This window comes from Scyliorhinus canicula, chromosome 20 (genome assembly GCF_902713615.1).
Source record: "Scyliorhinus canicula chromosome 20, sScyCan1.1, whole genome shotgun sequence".
NCBI lineage: Eukaryota > Metazoa > Chordata > Chondrichthyes > Carcharhiniformes > Scyliorhinidae > Scyliorhinus > Scyliorhinus canicula.
In genome coordinates, this window is record NC_052165.1 from 56,090,278 (window position 1) to 56,106,245 (window position 15,968).

At 47.3% G+C, this 15,968-nt stretch overlaps 1 protein-coding gene across 4 annotated transcripts in view; it reads left to right on the forward strand.

Annotated features, from left to right (window-relative positions):
* The window catches only part of LOC119954912 (protein FAM118A-like), a 108,737-nt gene that overhangs the window by 44,159 nt on the left and 48,610 nt on the right, over positions 1 to 15,968 (forward strand). For all 4 annotated transcript variants that reach the window (XR_005458338.1, XR_005458339.1, XM_038780593.1 and 1 more), the window contains one exon: positions 5,955 to 6,176. Coding sequence is in view for 2 of the 4 variants with exons in the window: in XM_038780593.1 (XP_038636521.1) it covers positions 5,955 to 6,176 (222 nt within the window). In the remaining 2 variants the exon portion in view is untranslated. The remainder of the gene's footprint in view (positions 1 to 5,954; positions 6,177 to 15,968) is intronic.

Sequence of the window (15,968 nt, forward strand, 5' to 3'; positions counted from 1 at the left end):
CACACCCCCGAGAGCACCCTGTCCTATACCCCACGTGGGGGCAACAGAGGGAACCCCTCCACCTGCCGCCTGGCAAACGCCCTAACCTGCATGTACCTAAACATGTTCCTCGGGGGGAGCCCAAACTTCCCCTCTAACTCACCCAGGCTCGCAAACCTCCCATCTACAAACAGATCCCTCGACCTCCTAATACCTACCCTGTGCCAGCTAAGAAACCCGCCATCAATGCTTCCTGGAACAAACCAGTGGTTCCCCCGTATCGGGGACTCAGTCGAGCCCCCCACCTCCCCCCATGCCGCCTCCATTGCCCTCAGATTTTGAGGGTAGCCGCCACCACCGGGCTTGTGGTATACCTCGTTGGAGGGAGCGGCAACGTTGCCGTTACCAGCGCCTCCAGGCTCGTGTCCACACAGGACGCGATCTCCATCCTCTTCCATGCTGCCCCTTCCACTTACGCACCATCGCTGCGTTGTCAGCCCAATAGTACCCACAGAGGTTGGGCAGCGCCCTGCCCCGCTCCAAAAACACCCTTCTCGCCCTCGGAGTCCCATGCGCCCATACAAATCCCGTAATACTCCTGTTGACCCTCCCACCAGGATCGCCACCGCCCCCGATTTTTTGCATCCATCCCTGAATGAAACACTTGGCCTACCCATCCCTTCCTCAGTCTAAGCTGGTTCGCCACCTTCAGGTGCGTCTCCTGGAGCATAGCCACGTCCGCCTTCAGCCCCTTCAGGTGCGTAAACACCCGGGCCCGTTTGACCGGCCCATTCAACCCCCTCACATTCCAAGTTATCAGCCGGATCAGAGGGCTCCCTGCCCCCCTCCCCTGCCGACTAGCCATAACCCATCCCCTGCCCGCCCCAGGCCAGCGGCCCCCTGTTCGGCCCGTTCCCCACGGCGGCATACTCCAGCTCCTTCCTGGCCATTTTAGCAGCAACCCGGTAACCCCCCCCCCCCCCCCCCCCCCGGCTAGGACCCAGCCACGTTACTCCCTCCATAGCACTCCCGCGAGCCAGCTAACTTCTGCTGACCCTGGCGACTCCCGCCACACCTCCGACCCCTCCCAATGTGGGGCTACTTCTCCTCCCCCATGCCCATCAGCAGACCCTCCTTTTCCCCCTCCCGCTCTCGCACGGGAAAAAAGCCCGTGCTTCACAGCTCCAACCCCGCCCCCATCCACCCTCAGCGCGGGGAAAAAAAAAGAAAAGCCCGCGCTTTCCCCCTGCCCGACCCCACCTCCTCTAGGGTAGCTCCCATTGTCGGCCCCCACCACCAGCTCCCCGACTCGAGCCCATCCACCGAACCCACGCAAAAAGACAGTGCCCCACCCGTCCTAGAAACAACACACAACCAGCATAAAACAGAGAACCCCCCCCCCCCACCAAAAGTTAACACAGTTAGAGACAAACCCTCGCCCCCGACCCTCAGTTAGAGTCCAGCTTCTCGGCCTGCACAAAGGCCCACGCCTCCTCCGGGAACTCAAAAGTAAAAGTGCCGGTCCTTGTAGGTGACCCACAGAGGCGCCGGCTGTAACATGCCAAACTTCACACACTTTCTGTGGAGCACCGCTTTCGTCTGGTTGTACCCGGCCCTCCGCTTAGCCACCTCCGCACTCCAGTCCTGGTAGATCCGCACTACCGTGTTCTCCCACTTGCTACTCCGCTCCTTCTTGGCCCACCTAAGCACGCACTCTCGGTCAACGAACCGGTGGAACCGCACCAGCACAGCCCGTGGCGGCTCATTCGGCTTGGACCTCCTGGCCAGTATTCTGTGGGTCCCCTCCAGCTCCAGGGGCCCCTGGAAGGACCCAGCTCCCATCAGCGAGTTCAGCAAGACGACCACATAGGCCCCCAGGTCTGACCCCTCCAGCCCCTCCGTGAGGCCCAGGTTCCGCAAATTTTACCACCTCGACCGGTTCTCCATCTCCTCGAACCGCTCCTGCCACTTCTTATGGAGCGCCTCATGCATCTCCACCTTTACCGCGAGGGCCGAGGCCTCATCCTCTCTTTCGGAGGCTTGTTGTCGGAGCTCCCGGATTGCCACCCCTGGGCTGTCAGCGTCGCCCGCAGCTTGTCCGTTGTAGCCTTCAGCGAGTCTAGCAGCTCCACTTTGAGCTCCCAAAAGCGCTGGAGAGTCTCCTGCTGCTCCTGCGCCCACTGCCTCCATTCCTCGAGGCCTCCGCCGGCCGCCATCTTGTTTTTCTTCCCCCGCTTCTTCCTAAGCGCTGCCACTGCTATTTTGCTAGCCCCACTCCTGGTCCAGACCATAGAACACTGGGGATCTGCTGCTGACACCTTCCCACGTCGGGAACCGTCGATTAAGTGGGGGCCCTAAAAAGAGCCCAAAAGTCCGTTCCTGGCGGGAGCTGCCGAACGTGCGGCTTAGCTCCGCATAGCCACAACCGGAAGTCCCTCTTTTTGCTATTATATTAAACTTCAATAAACGTATTTTTTAAAAAACAACTGAAATATGCCAATGCACATTGGTGCTAAAAACTATTGAATGTTGATAAATGAGTATTGTTGCACAATGTGGATCAGTAATGGTGATCCAATCTGTATTCGGTAGTTAATCAAAAGTTACCTGGATCATCACTTTATATGGCACTGAAGCCAATGGTGTGTACCTCGTTATAAAAAAATATAGATAACTAAAACAAAGTATCACTCAAAGTTTGGAAACTTCACACCCTATGTTAATGTTTTGAAAACTATAGTAGAGTCCTTGACCATGCTATTGCCTCTGAAATCTGTTCCCATTTTCTCCAGAACTCCATGTTTGAATCCCTCCCATCAGGCTTCTGCTTCTACCACAGTACCAAAACAGTTCATACTAAAGCCACATATGACTTGCTTTCCAACTGTAACAAAGGTAAACTTTTCATCCTTGTTCTTCTCGACCTGCCTTTGTCACAATTGACCAGCCTCCTCTAATGCCTCTTCAGTCTCATCCAGCTGCTCTCACTGGTTCCATTCTTACCTTTCTAATTGTAGTGAGAGAATCACATGGACTGACTTTTCCTGCTTCTACCTCTAGCCTCCCTTGCGGATCTGTCCTTTCCCTCAATGACAAAAATGTGGGAGTTATGATCAATAAGTTTGCAGATGACACAAAAGTTGGTGGTGTGGTAAATAGTGAGGTGGAAAGCCTTTGATTACAGGACAATATAGTAGGGCTGGTAGGATGGGCAGAACAGTGGCAAATGGAATTTAACCCTGAAAAGTGAGAGTAGTTGCATTTTGGAAGGACTTTCAATGCAAGGAAATACACAATGAACGGTAGGACGCAAAGAAGTACCGAACACCAGAGGGACCTTGGAGTGCATGTCCAAAGAACCCTGAAGGCAGCAGGACCGGTAGATAAGGTGGTTAAGAAGGCATATAGGCATATGGGATACTTGCCTGCATTAGCCAAGGCGTAGAATATAAGAGCAGGGAGGTTATGATGGAGCTGTATTAAAAGCTCGGGTAGAGTACTGTGTACAGTTCTGGTCACCACACTATAGGAAGGGTGTGATTGCACTAGAAAGGGTGCAGAGGACATTCACTGTGAGGTTGCCTGGGCTGGAGTGTTTGAGCTATGCAGAGAGGCTGGATAGGCTGAGGTTGTTGCCTTAGAGCAGAGAAGGCTGAGTGGAGGTAGATGGTGAGAAATATTTTCTCTAACTAGAGGGGTCAATAACTGGGGGTATAGATTTAAGGTGAGGGGATTTGAGGAAAAACCTTTTCACCCAGAGGGTGGTGGGGATTCTGGAACTCACTGCCTGAAATGGTGGCGGAGGCAGGAACCCTCACAACATTTAAGAAGCATCCAGATGAGCATTTGAAACGCCATAGCATACAAGTCTACGGACCAGATGCTGAAAAATGGGATTTGAGTAAATAGGTGCTTGATGGCTGGCGCAGACACGATTGGCTGAAGGGCCTCATTCTGTGCTGTAAAACTCTGACTATGACATCATACAGAGACAGAACATTAGTTTTCACAAATGCGCAGACATCAACCAGCTCTACCTCACAACTACAACTCTCAGCTCTTCCACTGTTGCTAAATTATCGGACCGTTTATCCGACATCCTGGAAGAGCAGATATTTCCTCCAATTAAATAGTGGGAAGACTGAAGCCATTGTTTTTGGTCCCTGCTCCAAACTCTTCCATAGCTACCAACTCGTAACATCTCTTCCCCCTGTGAACTATCCAAGATTAAGCCTATCTGTTCACAACCTTGGTGTCGCATTTGATCCGAAGATGAGAGTCCAACCTCATTTGTGCCATCACTAAGACCACCTGTTTCCACCTCCATAACATTGTCTGAATTTATCTCTGTTCCAGCTCATCCGCTGCTGCAATCCACATTCAAGCCTTTGTTACCTCTAGACTCAAATAATCCAATGTGCCCTTGACTGACTCCTGCCACTGTAAACTTGAAGTCATCCAAAACTTGTGACAAGCCCTGTTCATTTATCAGCCCTTCCCTGCTGATCCATGTTGGCACCTGGTCAAGCAATTTCTTGATTTTAAAATTTCAAAACTCTCCATGGCCTCACACCTCTCTGTAATCTTCTCCAGCCCCACAACCCTCCGAGATGTCTGCACTCTTTCTATTCTGGCCTCCTGTGCATTCCTGATATTAATTGCTTTTCCTTTGGTGGCCATCCCTTCAGTTACCTAGGCTCCAGACTCTGGAATGCCTTCCCTACCCCTCTCTACCTTCTTTTTCTCCTTTAAAGCACTCCTTAAAACTCACCTGACGGATAATGTAGTCATCAGACCTTATTCTCCTGTACCTCGGTGTCGTAACTTTGTTTTTTAATGCTCCTGTGAAGCACCTTGGGATGTTTCATTACATAAAAGGTGCGATGTAAATATAAGCTGTTATAAAGGTTAATATTGCCTTAATGAACAAAAATAAGTGTTCTAAATCTCATATGGGACTGCATGAGGTAATGGGGATAAGATTGATTGATTTTCAAAAAAATTAAGGAAGTATTTTGATTTGTACAAGCTGCAAGTAAAATATAAAGGATAAGTAACGACCACTATGAGGACTGCTGCCAAGGGGATGCATGGTAAATCAAGGACAGCAAATAAGGATTTTAGAGTCTGTTCATGTTTGATAAGTTTGAAGAGGTGGCTGATGTAGGGATTCAGTCTGGCAACGGGTTGGAGGTGCTGTACCACACTCATCAGTGCTGGATTGGTTTTGTTCTTCCTATATGTGCACACCATTTGAACTTGGGTATAGGGAACACAATCTTGGCATTTGATAATGACACCAAAGCAGGATGTTTTGCAATCAAACAAAGCACGGTAGCATTGTGGGTAGCACAATGGCCTCGCGGCTCCAGGGTCCCAGGTTCGATTCCGGCTTGGGTCACTGTCTGTGCGGAGTCTGCACATCCTCCTCGTGTGTGCGTGGGTTTCCTCCGGGTCCTCCGGTTTCCTCCCACAGTCCAAAGATGTGCAGGTTAGGTGGATTGACCATGATAAATTGCCCTTCGTGTCCAAACTTGCCCTTAGTGTTGGGTGGGGTTACTGGGTTATGGGGATAGGGTGGGGGTGTTCACCTTGGGTAGGGTGCTCTTTCCAAGAGCCGGTGCAGACTCGATGGGTCGAATGGCCTCCTTCTGCACTGTAAATTCTATGATATCGATCATAGCAATATTGCAAAAAAAAGAGCAAATATTTAAGTTAATGTTAACTGACTTCATATTAACTGACTTTCTGTATTTATCGGCACAACTATGTGTCCCTATTTTTACCATATAAAATTAGATGAGCAAGTGCCTGTAACTTTTAAAAGTAAATACTTGAAGATAATTCTTGGAATTTCGTTCTTATTCTTGTCTTCCTCATACAAAATAAGCAACTATTTGTCATTTGTGGGCATTGATGTGGTGTATTTTGACTCAGTTTCTTGCAGTGTTAATTCTTTTCTATTTTCTTTACAGCGCACTGGAGATACAAAGCCAAATTTCTTCCAGGATTGCCTGATGGAAGTATTTGATAATCTTAACTGTCAAATTCAAAATCCCATGCTCTTGCATGCTATTCTCCAGCTTATGGATCGGGGAACAATGGTTCTCACCACAAACTACGATAATCTGCTTGAGATCTTTGGTCAACAGCAAGGCAAACCGATGGAATCTGTAGATTTGAAATGCAAAGACAAGGTTTGTAAATTGAAAATGATAGGATACTCTTTACTAGCCACAAAATTATCTTTTTAAACGTATCTTGCAGAGGGAGATCTAGAAAGTGACCTAAATTATGTTGCAAGATTCTGAAGAGTTTAAGAAAAAAATAGATAATCATATAACAATGTGAAAAGGTTTGGAAAGAGAATCTCAGGATACATGACCATGATGGCTGAAGTCTGTGCTGTCACTGTAATGTGGAGGATGGATGTATTGTAGGCTTGCATGAGAAGATGGTTGTAAACTGGGACTTGAGAATCTGGAGTGTGCAGAGATATTGTGGGACAAAGCCACAAGTGTGATTTTGTCAGCTTGGATTTTAAAATCAATGTGTAGAACAAAAGAGAGTTTGTGGAGTCGTGAGGTAAAGGGTTATGGCTCAATTAAATTTTAAGAAGCCAAGATGTGGATAGCATCGTCTTGAATTACTTAGAATTTATCTAGAGTGAAATCTGGTAAATTGGAGATAGAAAGGGCATTAATCGGGATGTGATTGGACCTGCAGAGATTTGGGAGATCAAGGTGAGCAGTTGAAGACTTTGATCTAGTGACATGGAGCAAAATGAAAAGTAAAACATAGCCGAGGCAGCTGCATGGAGGTAATGAGAGAACCCTTGTGCTTGATCTTTGATATGGAGCAGGCAGGAAGTAGAGATGTGATTAAGTTGTTGATTGTGCACAAAGACCAACAGAAAGCAACAAAGTTTCTCATTTATTTTTGTAGAGTGTGGCCAATTATTTCAATTGTGTTATACTTTCAATTTCATTTTTTAAAAGGGTTTGACTTGTAAGCACCCTGCAAAGGACCTTTTGGGTTACTCTGTGACTGGTGAGACAGAAAAAAGAACTTGGATTACTAAATTTGATAACTTCTGAAAATGGATGTGGGGATTGTAATTTGAGGTTAACCTGCATCTGAGCTGTCTGCTCGTTAGATTTTTGTGTGTACCTAATGAGAACTGTGCTGTTCATTAGCTGCATGGAGCAGCTGGGGGTCTCAAATCATAATTAAGAGAACCACTTACAACTAACCTGCACCTCTTAAAGGGGAAAAGCACTCCAGCTGTCGTGGGTGCTGATAGTTATGCAGGAAGTGAATTTATCCTGGTCAATTGTGAGGAATGGCACAACATGAGAGAGCAAGGTTTTTGGACTTTGTACTAGTAGTCTTGGAGAAGGAGGTGACAAGGAGGTGAAATGTCCTGCATCGGGGGTTGGGTGGAGCAAGAGGCCCACCTACGTAAAATTGAAAGACACTAGGAGCAGATAGCTGTGAAGGTCAATATAGTAAGTCAGCATTTTAAGTCGTTCCAGTTTAACGTTGTTCAGTTAATAGGGTCTTTATTTGTGGTGAGCAGTGGGATTTAGATTTTATTGTCATTTTGTGTTGGGTCTTCTGTAGCGTCGCCCAATTTTGGAACTACTTCTGCTCCCTGACCCTCATGGCTTCTGGCTTACCTCTGCAACGTGAAGATGACTTCCTGCCTCTCTCCATAATTTCATGAGTCATAGTTCACAGCAAGGGTTTGGGAGAGGAAGGGTTGGTGAGAGGGTGGGGCAGCAAGCTAGAAGGTAGGGGAGTGGGAGAGGCGGCAAATTTGAGGGAAGTAGAAAGTCAGCATATTTCTTGTGTAAAGATCGGGAGTGTCTGGAATATGAACCGGACCTTCAGCAGAATGTTCATCTTCACCACTTGGACCCTCCCTGCCAAAGTCCAGTGGACCGTGTCCCACCTCTTGAGATCCTCCCCAGCCTCCTCCACAGTTTTGTTAAATTCCATTTGTGAAGCATCGGCCAGTCCCTCGCTACCTGAATCCCCAGTTATCTAACTCTGTCTCTGGCGACCTTAAATGGCATCACCCCCTAAATTGGCTCGTCGACGCAACTCATTCACTGGGAACACTTTGCTTTTCCCTACATTTAACTTGTATCCCAAGAACGTCCCAAACTTCCCAACAAGCCCATGTCTTCTCCATGCTCTCCAGCGGGTCCGAAACAAACAATAGTAGGTCGTCCGGGTAGAGCGACACCCCATGTCCCTTCATCCTGAAGTTAAATCAGCGTTATTAGAAATCTCCCCCTAAACTAAAAAGGTCAAATAAGATGTTCTAAATGGTGCATAAGGATTTTCACTCCTTGACTCCTTTGCAAACTTAAGTAGGTGCTTCGGGTCAAACTAATGTTTCAAGTTCTCACCGGTATAATCTATATCTTCAAAGAAGGTTTTATCTGCTTACCACTCAGTAGCTTCGATCCTGGGTCCCGCCTTGCTGAGAAAGTATAGTAGACTTATCGATTGTTTTGTAATAACCACTGTTTCAGGTTACGGTTAATTTATAAATTACTTTATTTTACTTCAAAAGATAACATCACTGTCTTTACAACACGTGAAAAAGATCTTGCTTCTGGATTTTCCGTTCCATTTGTTCGGACCTTCGTGGCCCCCTTGACAATCTCTCTTTTTATCTGTGGGTGTTCTCAGTAGCTTCGATCCCTGTTCGGCTCCTGCATTCAGTCATTGACATCTACCGAAGCAGCTCTGAGAGCTAGAAATATTAGCGATTCAGGATATTTATTACCTTTCTCACAGCTGTGCTGGTTACATTTTATTATCTTCAAGTAATATCTTCTGCTCATTTATTTAATTTTGTTTGTCCATTGTATTTATCTAGTGTCCATCATGTCTAACAAGAGGGTGTTTCAATGATAAGCATTGGTAAAAAATGCTTTGATGCTTGTCAAATCTTAGAGGAGTGATATATTTGGTTCTCGTCATGTTTAAACTGATTCCTGCTTGGTATTCATTTATGCCTTAGTAGACTCGACCGTTATCTCCAGCCTTCTACTTCTAACTGAAATTTCTATTATTCACAAATGCACATTATTTCACGTAATTCACTTAAGATTGTGGCAATTCTTATTCAACTGCTTGCTAAAAAGATTTTTTATAAATGTTTTTTATTGAGTTTTTGAATAAATATATTTACAGTTAAATACACAGAATTAAAAAATAAAATATATATATATATAATATATATATATATATATATATATATATATATATATATATATAAGAGAGCACTAGCTCAACAACAGCAACTCTGTACAGCGATATTATTTATTTATGTATTTTCTAAATTTAGAGTACCCAATTCATTTTTTCCAGTTAAGGAGCAATTTAGCGTGGCCAATCCACCTACCCTGCACATCTTTTGGGTTGTGGGGGTGAAACCCACGCAGACACGGGAGAATGTGCAAACTCCACATGGACAGTGAAGCAATATTATTTTTAACAAATAAGTAGCCACCTGTTTGTGGGGCGGGGCGGGAAATGGGGAGGTACATATACATTTGGGTGCCGGAAAAACAATTACATTAGTTATGTCCAATACAGAGAGGGCAATACGAGAATGGATCTGGTGTTGGTGTTGTTATTGCTTCTCCCAGAAGGTTTTTGCTGCCGTTGTCGTCATGCGTCCACCTCCGCTTCGGCCGTTCGTCCCGTCTTTTGCCTGTATATTCCTTGCTCTCTGTTACTGTATTTGCTAAGTTTGTTATCGTTTCCTGCGCTCTCCTTCCGGCTATCATTCCCTTGCTCCCCACCCCTCCCGCCCCCTCTCTGGTTTCCCTATATTGTTCCCTGTCTCCTTCCTCTTCCTTCTCTCCCCCCCCCCCCCCCCCGGCTTTGTCAGACCTTTAGGTTTGGAATTACATCTTTCCAATGTGACTTTACAGTCCCCTCTTAATCCCTTGCCATTCTGCAACCCCATAAGAGACATTGCCAGAGGCTCCATAACCAGCGCAAACAGCTGGCTGATGGTGGGCACCCCTGTGTAATGGGCCAGGGCTTGGAGAACCCTAAAGTGGATCATGGAGTTCACCTGACCCACAACTTTGAATAGATTGTGTTATGGGGAGCACACGGGCTTACTCTGCAGGTATAATGCAACAGAAATCTACAGTACTTTAAAATTAAAACAATATTTATTTATGACACCAGTTAACACTTTATAAACCCACAGTAAACATCTTTACAACTATCAACACCAATAAATCCCCAAAGAATACAGTACTCTATAGATAACCCTTAATAAATACCCAAACAACATCTGGAAGACAAAAAACCCTTTTAGACACTGAGATCAGGTTTAAATTCTCTACTGAGAGCAGTTATCACTTTGAAATCATCCAAATGAACACAATAACTTGGAGAGAGATCCATGCATATCTGCTGGCTTTCACTGCAGCTCTTCTCTCTGATAACAAAACTTAACACACCGTGTAGTAAACAGCCTAAAGCGAAAGTAAAAAGCAGAGCCAGAGCTCGGCTCCACCCACACTTACTTCACTGCAGCCACTTGAGCAGACAAACATTTTTAAAGTGACATTCCCATGACACCTGCCTTGTTCCCCTGTGTATTTCAAAGTTCCGTGAATCCATGACGTTGACCCACACACTTGCCCTCGGTGCCACGAAGAACAGGCGCACCCATGCTACGAATTTTGGACAAAGCCCAAACCTTCCCAAGTCCTCAAACGGGTACCGCTACTCCACCTGGTCGAATGCCTTCTCCGCGTCCATGGACACCACTACGTCCAGTACCAGAGTTCCTGACGGGGTCATGATCGCATTTAACAGCCTCCTTATATTGCTAGAAAGCTGCCTGCCCTTTACGAAGTCTGTTTGGTCCTCCGCAACCACCCCCGGGACATAACCTTCCATCCTTCCCGCCATCAATTTAGCCAGCACTTTCACGTCTGTATTTAACAACGATATGGCCACATTCCAATGTGTCCTTTCCCTTTTTCGGCATTAACCTGATCGTTGCCTGCGACATCATCTCCGGCAGCTCCTCCTTCTCTAACGCCTCATTAAACACCCACAAAAGATGTGCCAGGTCTGTCGCAAACTCCTTATAAAATTCCGCCAGGTAGCCATCAAGCCCCGGGGCGTTTCCCGATTTCATGTCTCTTATACTGTCCGATATCTCCCCCAGCCCCAGGAGCTCCTCTCGCGCCTGCCTCTTCAATATTTTCCTGGACGCGGCCTGCCTCCATAGCTGATGCGCTAACGTTCGACTTGCCTTCTCCCTGTATTCGTGCTGCACCCCTCTTACCCTATGCAGCTGCCCTTCCGCCCTCCTGGTTGTCAATCTATTAAATTGCCCCTCTAATTTTTCCTCCTCGCTAAATCCTCCATGGTGGGCACCCTTGAGTATTTCCTAACTACTTCCACTATCTTGTTCATTAGCCATTCCTATTCCTCCCTCCTTTCCCTATCCGCATGTATCTTGAACGAGATAATCTCCCCTTGGAGCACCGCTTTTAGTGCTTCCCAAAATATGACTGCAGACAAGTCCCCGTTTGGTTCAATTCCACATAATCTTTCATCACAGCCTGCATTTTGGTGCAAAGCCCTCTATCTCCCAACATCCCCAAATTGAACCTCCACTCCTCTCTCCTGTCCCAGTCTAAACCGAATCTCTAAACAATGGGGCGCACGGTCCGGGATTACTTTCCCCGCGTACTCTGCCCTCTCCATCCCGACCAAAATGTCTCGGCTCACCATAAAAAAGTCATTTCTGGAATATACTCTGCACACATGCAAAAAAAAAGGAACACTTCCTTCCCCCTGGGAAGCGCCATGGGTCCACCATACCCATCTTTTCCATAAATCCACAGCTCCTTTATCATTGACCTTGGGCTCGATCTATCTACCCTCTGCTCTAGGACACAATTAAAATCTCCTTCCATAATCAACTGGTGTGTGGGCAAGTCCGGGATCGCTGCCAGCAACCCCCTCATAAAGATTACATCATCCCAATTTGGTGCATACACATTCATCAACATAACTGGCGTCCGTTCTAATACCCCACTCACAATCGCATCTCCCACCCGGGTTTCTCACTTCCTTTGCGCTCACAAACCCTGTTTTCTTACTCATCAAGATTGTCATCCCTGTGACTTTGAATCAAACTCCAAGTGGAAAACCTGACCCACCCATCCCTTTCTTAGCCTAACCTGGTCCTTCATGTGGAGCTGCGTCTCCTGCAGAAAGATCACCTCCGCTTTCAAGCTCTTTTAAAGTGCGCAAAGACACCAGACCTTTTTAACCGGTTCACGCGTTCCACATTATCAGCCTTACTGGGAACCTTACATCTTCATTCCCCTCTACTGTCCGCCCTTTTGTCTCTACCCCAGTTGATTTCACCCTATACCTGGCCCATCCAAGATGGACCCTTGCTCCGCCCCAGGCCATGTTTCTTCTCCAGCCTCGCCTCTTTGCACACCCTCCCTTCCTCCCGCTGCCCCCTCCCCCTTAGGGGCTCCTCTCTCTGCCTTCTCCCTCAATTCAGTTCATCAGCATTACCAGCCAGCGTGACAACTCCTGCCCAAAGGCTCCTCCTGCCCCCCACACCACCTCCACTCTCTGTTCTGTGAAGAAGGCATCCGCTGGCCTCCCCCTCCCCCATCCATGCAAAGATTTATCTCAAACCAGAGGTCATCTTTCCCAAGAACAAACAAAAATAAAAAGACACAGCCCCAGGTAACAGGAGGGGGGATCGAAACAGCCTTCCCCTTACAAACGTTTCATCCCTGCTACCCTTTGTCAATCCAACAGTAAAAAAAGCAAAACCCCACCACATCGGAAGAAAGCAAAACCCCCCACTCCCTCCAAGCCCCGCCCTACCCGCATTCCCAATTACTTCAATGTTCCAGCACCTCAGTCTCCCAGAATTGTTCAGTTCAGTTCTCTCCCAGTTTATGCTCTTTGATAAAGTCACTGGCTGCTTCTGGAGTCTGAAAATAGTATTCCCGGCCGTCATACATCACCTAAACCGTGGCAGGGTGTAGCACGCCAAACCTGATCTGTTGATATTGCGTTGGCTTTGTTGAACCCCGCACGTTGTTTTGCCAGCTCAGCTCCAATGTCCTGGTATATTTGTTTCCCTCCCATTCACAGTTGCGCTTCTCCCTGGCCCACTGCAGTATCTTCTCTTTCTCCATGAGCCTATGGAGCATCACGATCACTGCCCACGGCGGCTCCCCCGCTCTAGGCTTCTGCCTGAGAGACCTGTGCGCACTGTCCACCTCAAGGGCATTATCCAATACCCCCCTCCACCGCCAGCACCCTCAAAGCATACCTCATGGCGCTCTCACCTTCAGGCAGGCCCACTATCCGCAAATTCTGCCTTTTTGATCTATTTTCCTGCTCCTCCACCTTTGCTCTCAACGTCTTGCAAAGGTCTCCTTAGCCCCACCTGCGCCTCTCAATCTGTGTGACCCCAGTGCATCCAAGAATTTCTCCACCCTCTCCATTGAGCCCTTCAGGGGTGCCACAGTCCCTTTGATGGCCTTTGAGTGATCCTCCTGCACCTTCTTCCTCTGCTGGCGGAACTTTTTCTTGATGAAGGCCATCAACTGTTCCATCTGGGGCTTTGCTACTTGCACTAGTCCCTCTCTGCCATCCTTCCACTGGATGCTGCACCACAGATATCTTCCAACTCCTTTGTCTGTCTGGTCTTTCATCTTCTGCCGGGTTTGGTAACCAGTGGACATACCACTCCTGGGGGGAACTTCTCCAATCTTCAGCTACACATTTCCATCAAAGTTGCACCCAATTTCGGCTCTTTTCTATGCGTTCAAGCAGGAGCTATCCTTTGTCCGACCACTCACATTATGGCCGCCACTGGAAGTCCAAAACAATCTCAAAGCCTCCATGAAGGTCTGCTCCATTAACACAAGCTCATGGTAAGTGGAATCCCAACCAGCACCAGAATGGCAACTCATCATCCGAAATGAAGACCTTGCAATCAATAAGAACAGCCACTGAGAGAGAATGGTGAAAGAGTGGATAGCTGCTAGAGACAACAATCCGATACTATCTTTACAGTCCAACAGCCAATGTCCTCACTGTGGGAGAATCTGCAGGGCTAAGATAGAGCTCATAAATCATCTGCGAACCAGCAGCCAACACTGATATCTCATTTCCATCCAGCTGTACACAAGGAAGAAACATCCTCATGAAGCTCTCGACCCTTTCTACTTTGTACAAATAGCAGCACAAACAACAGCCACGCAACGTCTGATTGCTGCAGTGGAATCTCAGATTAGTGTTGTGTAAGATAAACTTGTTGATGTTAAAGATGTGGATTACGGCGTCCATAAAGGCTTGCAGGGTATCAGCGCAATCCAGTAATCAGCAATCTAATTACTTGAATTATTGAAGTGCTTCCCAGAGAGAGTGGCAGTGGCTTTGTGAAGCACAAGTCTGCTGCTCTCTCTCTCACAAAGGGAGCTTTGGTCCTCCCACCCTACCACTCTCCTTACTGTGTGACTGTTATCAGCCAACTCAAACTGCTGGTGCATAAACTGAGATGGTGCATTCTGATCTGGGTACTTGAGGTCGATTTCCAAGGCCATCTGCAGCTTTGCACCAGCCATGAGGGTCACACTATATGGGAGCAACAGGATAGGCAAAGGCACATGGAAGATGAACACTAAAAGAATGTGCAAAGGCGACTAGTTTATGGTTCAATACATTATGGCCCAGTTTAATAAATTTGGTTTGAAAACTGTACTTTTGCATACTAGCCAAATGGATGCTATAGTGGTCAATGACCGAGGGAAGGTAATGCTTGGGACTGAATGCTGAATTAGGACTGTGGTCACTGGTATCTCACTATAGTTAGCTTTTCGTAGGCTGGCATTTTACAGATTGTCTCCTCCCTTCTTCCAACTGCTCCAGATTCTCAGCTGATCACTGTGTGCTTGGTGGTAACTGCTGCTGCCTCTTGATGGCAATGTTGTGCATTGTGCTGCAGACCATGTAATTTGACAACCCCTGTCAAGTACTGCAGGGGCCTTCCCAAGCAATCCAGGCTGTCAAATTATTGTTTCGGCATCTCCGTGGTCTACTCCATCACATTATGTAAGGCAGCAAGGCTTTTATTATATGCATGCTGTGCACATGTGTTAGTTGCACACCAGAGTTATGAGCCACGTTGTCAGCAGATGGCGCTTGTTCCCAAGTTACCACCCACTGGTTGACAGGGTGGTTCAAATGCATATGGCGTAATGAACTAACAGAATGAAGTCATGACTGCAGCCAGGTTACTAGATATTGACTTATGTAAGTTGCTGTCAATGGTCGCACACCAGCTGGACATGAAGGAAGTAGAATCCCTTTTGGTTCTGATGTCCAGCAGAGTTGACATGTAGCATTTACAAAGTGATGTGCATACAATCAGTAGCACCTGGCACGATGGTGAAGCCTGAGGTCCGAGCAAAGCTATGTATTTGCGATGCCTACTGGTCTCTGGTGTGAGAGAAAGAAATGTGGTTAGCTCTTTTTGAATAGAGCACCTCTGACCTTCCTTATGCAGCAGCAATAATAATAATCTTTAATAGCACAAGGCTTATTCCCGGATCGTTTTTTTTGTCCTCAGCAGGGCGCTAATCCTGAGGGTGGTAGGGGCGGAGTACTCGGCGATAGTTATATCAGACCACGCTCCGCATTCGGTGGACCTGGAGCTGGGGGAGGGGAAGGATCAGCGCCCGCTATGGAGGTTAGATGTTGGGCTGCTGTCGGAGGAGGAAGTATGTGGGCGGGTCTGTAGGTGCATAGAGGGGTATTTGGAAGCTAATGACAATGGGGAGGTGCAAGTAAGGGTGGCCTGGGAGGCGTGGAAGGCGGTGGTTAGAGGGGAGCTGATATCTATTGGGGCACACTGGGAGAGGGGGGGGGGAGAAGGTTTAGAGGGAGAG